Genomic DNA, 7,165 nt, shown 5'->3' with positions numbered 1-7,165 from the left:
CATCTTTGTGCTAATTCTGACAGCTGTCCAGCTGAAACCGTGTGTAACACCAAGTCGGCCCTACGTATGAAGCAAGATCAAGTCGGCCCTACAGATGGATCATGCCAAGATGTTCAAAAAGAGGCGCATACCGAAGCTTCGATTCGCGATTGGTACCTTTTACAAGACGCCACTACGGGTGGACTGACAGCCGCGGGCACGTTACCTCGTTACGAGCGTGGTCATGACTCTTAGGCCTAGACTGAGGCTGAAAGCCATGGTGACATCGGCAGTACCCGTGAAACAGGCACTAACAAGTCACGAGATCGTTTCCGGCGACTCACCCCTCTATCTCGTCGCCTCAGGTTGTACAACTGAATACCTTAAGTGTTTGCTCTGCCAAGGGAATGCACCTGGAGAGAAGTTTTGAAGATGTGACGTGCAGGGTACACCAGGGGTCACTTCGTCCTCGGACCGACTGAGAGCTCGGCTTCGCGATATGGGGTGAGTAAACGGTGACAGGACTCAGATCAAGGTGACGGACTAGAAAGGTACAAAAGGTAAGGTCCAGTCGTCTACCTACCCATCATTCATTCATTTCATATCGCCTTCACTTCTTCACTTCGTCTTCTCAACACTCTCCAGTTCGCTTCTTTTACCTCAAGTCTGTGACTTTTCAACACTCAACATGCCTTCTTTCACCACCGTCATTGCCGCTCTTGCCGGCTGCTCTGCTATCGTCAACGGCGCCGCCGTCCCTGCGAGCGTTGCCACTCTCGAGGCCCGAGAGAACAGCCTCAGCAAGCGCGAGCCAGTTCTCGCTACTATTCTCGTCGCGGCTGGTACCGCAGCTGTCAGCGCTGTCGTCAGCGAGGCCGTCAGCGCCACTGCCAAATTCATTGGTGACGTCCAGAACTTCGATTCCGCTCGGGAGGCCTTCACCCAACAAACCACCAAGGAGATGATGGCTAGGAATCCCGACCCTGCCCGTTTCCAAGCCGCCGCCTGCTACAACCAGGGCTTTTCGGTCGCTGACCCCGCCAACATCGACGGTCAGAACTCTGTCGAGTTTAAGCTTGGACTTCTCAACACCGACTACGAGTGCATGTACATTGCCGCTCCCAACCAGTTCTTCACCGAGGGCGACGGTGGGTTCATCAACGTAAGTTCCAGCTACACACGGAAGGTCATGAGAACCTCGACTAACGATATAACCATAGCTTGCATTCGAGCACACCGACCGCTGCACTTTCGACGAGGCTACCGCCGATCTGACATGCGTCTAAGCGATAGTGTTCTTAGAGGGGGTTTGTTGGCGAATTCGATTGTGAAGAATTGGGGGCGAAATCTTGAAAGGTTGAATGTGGAGCATAAACACGGCCGTCGATGTGATCAAGATATGCAAAGCAACATCCTCTTCTTCGTTTGGTAGCAAATTAAATCTTTGTGCTTCTATACTTTCTTCCTCGTGCACGTATCCATTCAAGACCGTACTCCTTGCCAACGAAGCAGCCATTGTGACACTTCATATCTGTCATGAGGGATTCCTAGTCTATGACATGATTCTTGAATGCTTTCGTGGGTACCTTTCGTTCAAACATGAGATCCAACTCTTCGTAAGTTCTACCTTTCATTTCAGGAACACGGAAATAACACCACACCAGACATGGGATGCTGAGAGCACCGAAGAAGAATCCAAGCTTGCCACCCAGATTAGCTGCGTCTGGGTTGATCAAGTACGGAATTGCGACAGTCATGATGATTCCGAAAAGAGCCTGGATGGCGGTTGCAACGGCGACAGTCTTCGAGCGTACCTTCGTCGCGCTGACTTCACAGAAGATAGCAAAAGCCACGGGTCCGACGCTCCAGTTGTACACCGAATTCCACACCAAGAGCCTGAAAAGTCAGCACAAGATTCAACGTCAGAAAAATGTACACTTACAATGAAGACTTCGCCCATGTCGCTCCTGTTGTAGGTACGAGGTCAAGTATACCCACAAGAAACATGAGCACCATCAGAATTGTGAGGCCAACGCTGAACAGCGTTCTTCTGCCAAACTTTTGCATCAGATACCACGACAAAAGCACACTGACCCAACCAATAGCCATGAACCCAATGCCCATGTTGAACGCTTGCGCGGTCTCAAGACCAGCGAGGGTGAAGAAATACGTTCCATAGTTGATGAGATACACGCCACATAGGACCTGGGTAGAATACACCCCGATCGCAATCTCCGTGCGGCGCCAATTGACCTTCTTGAAAACGTCGGCATATGAACTACCCGCTTCCATATCGGTCTCAAGTCTGTCTGTTTCGATGATCTGTGCGAGCACAGCCTTGACGTTGACCTTGTCGCTAGCGAGCCGCCGAAGAGAGTTCTCGGCGTCCTCCAGGCGATTCTGACGCACCAGCCACCATGGACTTTCCGGAGCAAAGAACATTCCTGGGAGAATTACCAAGACCCAGAACCATTGCGTTGCGAACGGAATTGAATACGCCCAGTGCGACTGAAGATGCTGGGTCGCAGCGGCAACTCCGTTTCCAAGCAATTGGCCGGTGACAAAACAAAGATTGACGTACGAGGTCGAAACACTTCGCATAGCCAAGGGTGATACTTCAGATGCGTAGACAGGGGCGATGACAACAAACGTGCCCAGTACTAGTCCAGCAAGAAGCTCTCCAGCGAGAAGAACTGGAAGTGAGCGTGCGAAGAATTGAATGAAGACCAGGCCCGCGACAGCAATAACGCATGCATTAAACGTTCTTTTGCGCCCGTACCATTCCATAGGATAACCTGCGGCCAACGCGCCGACAACTTGGCCAATTGGGTTACCCATTCCAAGTCCCGTCTGCCATGCGGCGGAGATGATGTACCCGTCCCCGAACGCATAGCCGAAATCTTTTTGAAAAGCAGGTACTGCGTACAAGTTGCCGAGAAGTTGAGGATCGAATGCTGCTCGATTGTAAGAAACAGTTTAGACGTTGGCGACCTTGTCGTACCTAGCATAATCACACCCAAGCTGAAGTAGAACGACCATGCAATTGCTTTGGGATAGAGAGACAAGGCCTCGCGAAAAGTGAGCGCATGCTCGAGTTCGACGATTTCCCGAACTTCTTCTGCGTTGATCGAGAGCTTTGGTGTCATACTCGCGTTCCGTTCGTCCAGACTTCTCGTCGCGGTGGTCATGTTCGGCATTGTGTTTGCACCGACTTCAACCAACAACGTGAAAGCAGAAGATGCAGAAGCTTGTGAAGCCAAGCGCTTTACTGAGCTTATATCAACATCTCTAGCGGACCATGCACTGATACGGGGTTATCAGTTAGATACGCGGTTATCAGTTACTCGGGGTTTCCGCTGCCGATGCGGGGTTGTGAACGGAAAGTGATCCGCTTTTGGCTAGAGCTACGACGCTATCCTTCGCTGCACATCCTCTTTGCGGCTTGGACGTGAGCCAAAGTTACATTTGTTAGAATGATAACCAGGATGAGATGCGGTGAGGTGGTGGCCTGGCTGTCGATTGTTAGCCGGGAAGGCTCGTAGGACGCGGGGCTGGCACGCTTCGCCCTCGCCCTCGGCATCGCGCCAACGCTAGTGGGACACAACCTTACAATCGACGCGCTGCAATAGCGCAACCTTGGAAACTAATATCGCTTTGTTTTGACACACGCGACTTTGTAGTACTTTGTAAATCACATAAGGTTGGCGATGTCATGATCTTGTTGAAAATTAACACACTGCATGCGCTGTTGTATAAAGCCTCTTGCTCGTGCCGCTGCTAGCTGACAACGATTGCACGAAAACGTAATTAACGCTCGCAAAAGCACTATTGCAACGCGCAACCATCTATTCGATATCGAACGCTCGTATGATCTCTTGTATTGTGCGTTTGAAAAGCGCGTGTGGTTTCATCGTGATCTGGTGGCGCAGGATGAGGCGCAAGGCTGAGTAGCCTTCCAAGGTTGGGGAGGTGCGCAGCACTGGAATGCAAGGATGACTGCATCACATGTATGCAACAGCGATTGGGGTCGATTCATTATCGACCTCAGCCCCACAGTAGGGCCTGACCTCGTTCTCGTTCCATCCGCAACCGCATATTTGTGACGTTCGACCTCACCCTTCAAGTTCTAACGCTATATCATCAGTCAGGCTACGCTAATCCATCCACCTTATCTTATTCTTGCAGAGGAGATCGCACGTAGACCAGTCGTGCGTACATGATACATTGAGGCCACGACACGCAGAGGAGATGTTATCGAGAAGTTGCTCTTCTCAGAGATGATGTCGTCGAGACACTAGGGTTCAATGTCGCATCTTTCGGAAAATCAACATCTCTCTTTTGTTGTTGGTGGACGCTTGCCCCGTAGTCTCGTAAAGTAAAGGATCTCTAGTTCTAATTCTTCGGTCCATCATACTGGCTTCGATCCGGCTTCTTCTTGCTGAGCTGCATCCGCTGGTACATGATTGCTCTCTCGTCGAACTGCCAATTCGTCCACATCATCATCTGTACTTGGTCGGTCGACTGCGGGAAATACTCAACTCTCATCTCTTCCCTTTCCTCTTTCACAATACGCGCCACAAACACCAAATCCTCGTCCTTTGAGAACTCATTCAGGAATACAAAGTACTGTGGGTTCACGGGCGTGTCCACAACATACTTCTTCTCGTCTGTGGATTCAGTGCGCGGCATCGCCTGCAGCCACTTTGCGCAGTCTTCGGGTGTCTTGCCGAGCCAGGGGGAGACGAAGGAGGATGGAATAGGAGGCTCAGTTCCGCCAGCATCTGGAGATGGCTTGTGAACTTCTGGACATGCCGGCAAGTCGTCGTAGGAGTCGGTCGCGACCCAAAAGTTCCAGCCCGAGTCGCCGTCACCATGGCAGGCGCGCTCAAGGACGGAGTTGAGATCCTGTAATTTTTAGTACCCGGCAGAGTTTCGATGCACCCAGCGTTACTGACCTCGTTCGTAATGCTCTTGTTGAGGACAAAGAGCGCGTAGGGAGGGTCGGACATGTTTGTTGTATGTAGTGGTCGATATGATTTGGAAGTAAGAAAGCTGCAAATGCTGCCAATTTGACTTCGCGGAGAAGCGGCGGCCTTAATGGTCCTGCTACTGACTGACGTCACTTGCGTTCGCACATGCATGCATTGAGGCGGAGCGAATGCTTACTTACGTGGGGCCGCTGCGCAGCTGCGCCGCACCTTATTTTCGACATGCAGCTGCACCGTAAGCTAAGACGGAGACCTTGAATCCCTAACACGTCCAACACAGCCAATGAACTTACATCGCTAACATCGATTTGTATTCATCGCGATTCTCCTCACGTTATGTATACTCATTCGCGCTGCGCATCGTTGGCGGCCTCGCAGAGTTCCAAAATACTTACGCCTGTAGACGTGCTGACGAGTTGGTCAGACGACCTTTGTATCTAAGACACGCCGGAGCTTATTGACATGGCGGGCCTTGAACTCTAGCTCTACGCCGATGGATGCCTAGGTACTATGCTGAGCATGAGTATCATGAGAGTATGAGGTAATGTGAGAAATGTAGTGTGCAGCCCCCAAGATGCAGCCGCCAGGATCAAAGTACTATGATAATGATAGTAGTATACGCTGAAGTAAGGGCATTCTTGAGGTGGTATAAGAGAGGTTGGAATGTCGTACTCATATCTCTTCACTACCAGCACAGTTCTTCGACTTCACACTTTCCTTAGTTGCTTGCCATCTTTCTCGCATCTTATTCGTACTTTGCGCTTTTCACTACCTCTCAGAGGTTTCCGATACCTTTCTCATCAAACAAGTCTGTTCCGTGGTCGACTATGCGTTATATCCTGGCTACTACTCTGCTGCTCCGGGCCTCAATGGGCTTGGAGCAGGGAAACAATGTGCCTGCTATTGTGGCACCCGGAAGGGCAGACAGAATGTTCGAGAAGCGCGCTGGAAAGGATTTCGGTACCCAGAAGATATCATGTGTTGGTGGAGAAGGTGCTTGTAACAATGCTTGTTACTACATTAATTGCGTGGTTAGTATTCGCCAGCTCAATGACCTTCACCTAGAACTGACTCGTGTCTGCGGTAGGCCCCATACGCCAACATCCCAAATCCAAACAGGGTCGTGTACATCGGGCCGAATGGCAATAATGGCGAGAACCAAAAGAATCGAGAGGCATCCGGCTGCTCTGCTGGAGGCTTTAGCCCCTGTGGTGAATTCCCATTTAGTCAGAAGTTCAGCGACAAGACGGCAGGTTTAGGTGAATACCAATGTGATGAGTGGCCTCCTGCACTGTCCCAGCAGTTCCCATTCGGCGACCCGAATCGATTGGCACCAAACAGTCTACGCTGCATGCCAAGCGGCGAGAACGGATCCATCGGTGGCAAGCTGGGTGCTATTGTAAAGAACCAGAACATGGTCCGCGACGACTTCTTTGACGTGGAATTCGACATCACCGGTGCTGATCAGAGTAAACTCAAGTTCTGCCAGCCGAATCCTAATCCAGGGGGTGTCTGCGGTTCCGACGGCATGCAGTTCGAGCTCTTTGAGAAGAAGATCCCTACCGGCAAGATCACTAGCTACTACAACCGTGCCGGCGATGACAACAAGTACAAGCTGTCCAACACAGTCTACGCGGAACTCTACCAGTGCAGCGTTGCCTTCACGCGCGATGGTGACGCGACTATCAAGGACGTCACGCTCAGTGACTGGGAAAACAAGGACACGACTCCAGTTGGGTGTAATTTGGCTAATGATGGCGATACGTGCGACTTGCAGGGCCTTCCCAACGATCTGCAGGTGAAGCGCACCGGCAGCTTTGGTAGCAAGCTAGAGTTCGAATACGCACCAGGCCAAGACGGCGTCAACGTTAATTTCTTCGATTGGGATTCGGACATGGAGGGCAACGGCCGTGGACCCTGGACCGACCCCGACACGGACCCGAACCGGCAACCACTACGCTTCTGCAAGGTCGTTGATGGAAGTGCTCCAAATACGCAGAGCTTCGAATGCTGGTTCCCTTGCTACAAGAATGCGGACGGCAAATAGACGATGCGGTCCAGTAGAGTACCCATCACCATTCCTCTTACATGATGAATCATAAACATGAGTCTGGCGTAGAACACGTAATCATAGACCGATAGATCTCCATTGCAATTTACTAGGTACACGGTATTGGTCTAGTGCGTAGCTCGTTCTG

The 7,165-nt window shown here is 51.2% G+C and overlaps 4 protein-coding genes across 4 annotated transcripts; 2 read left to right on the top strand and 2 right to left on the bottom strand.

Annotated features, from left to right (window-relative positions):
* Positions 1-570: 570 nt before the first annotated feature.
* On the top strand, positions 571-1,409 carry CC77DRAFT_999782 (hypothetical protein). The gene is made up of 2 exons (XM_018536573.1): positions 571-1,141; positions 1,200-1,409. Exons 1-2 carry the CDS (start codon positions 668-670, stop codon positions 1,263-1,265), a joined length of 540 nt encoding a protein of 179 aa, XP_018380833.1. The 5' UTR covers positions 571-667; the 3' UTR covers positions 1,266-1,409.
* A 117-nt stretch (positions 1,410-1,526) lies between these two features.
* Positions 1,527-3,125, bottom strand: CC77DRAFT_946926 (sugar transporter; the record flags this gene model as incomplete). The annotated part of the gene is made up of 3 exons (XM_018535113.1): positions 1,527-1,875; positions 1,922-2,933; positions 2,981-3,125. 3 exons carry the CDS (start codon positions 3,123-3,125, stop codon positions 1,527-1,529), a joined length of 1,506 nt encoding a protein of 501 aa, XP_018380832.1.
* A 1,246-nt stretch (positions 3,126-4,371) lies between these two features.
* On the bottom strand, positions 4,372-4,988 carry CC77DRAFT_1013343 (hypothetical protein; the record flags this gene model as incomplete). The annotated part of the gene is made up of 2 exons (XM_018523831.1): positions 4,372-4,884; positions 4,935-4,988. 2 exons carry the CDS (start codon positions 4,986-4,988, stop codon positions 4,372-4,374), a joined length of 567 nt encoding a protein of 188 aa, XP_018380831.1.
* Positions 4,989-5,896: 908 nt separating this feature from the next.
* CC77DRAFT_946978 (hypothetical protein) lies at positions 5,897-7,014 on the top strand (the record flags this gene model as incomplete). The annotated part of the gene is made up of 2 exons (XM_018535115.1): positions 5,897-5,998; positions 6,055-7,014. The coding sequence occupies 2 exons, from the start codon at positions 5,897-5,899 to the stop codon at positions 7,012-7,014; spliced, it is 1,062 nt and encodes a 353-aa protein (XP_018380830.1).
* Positions 7,015-7,165: the final 151 nt, after the last annotated feature.

This window comes from Alternaria alternata, assembly GCF_001642055.1.
Source record: "Alternaria alternata strain SRC1lrK2f unplaced genomic scaffold CC77scaffold_26, whole genome shotgun sequence".
In the NCBI taxonomy this organism is placed as follows: Eukaryota; Fungi; Ascomycota; class Dothideomycetes; order Pleosporales; family Pleosporaceae; genus Alternaria; species Alternaria alternata.
Note: the sequence above shows the minus strand (reverse complement) of the source record. Positions and strands in the feature narration are given on the sequence as shown.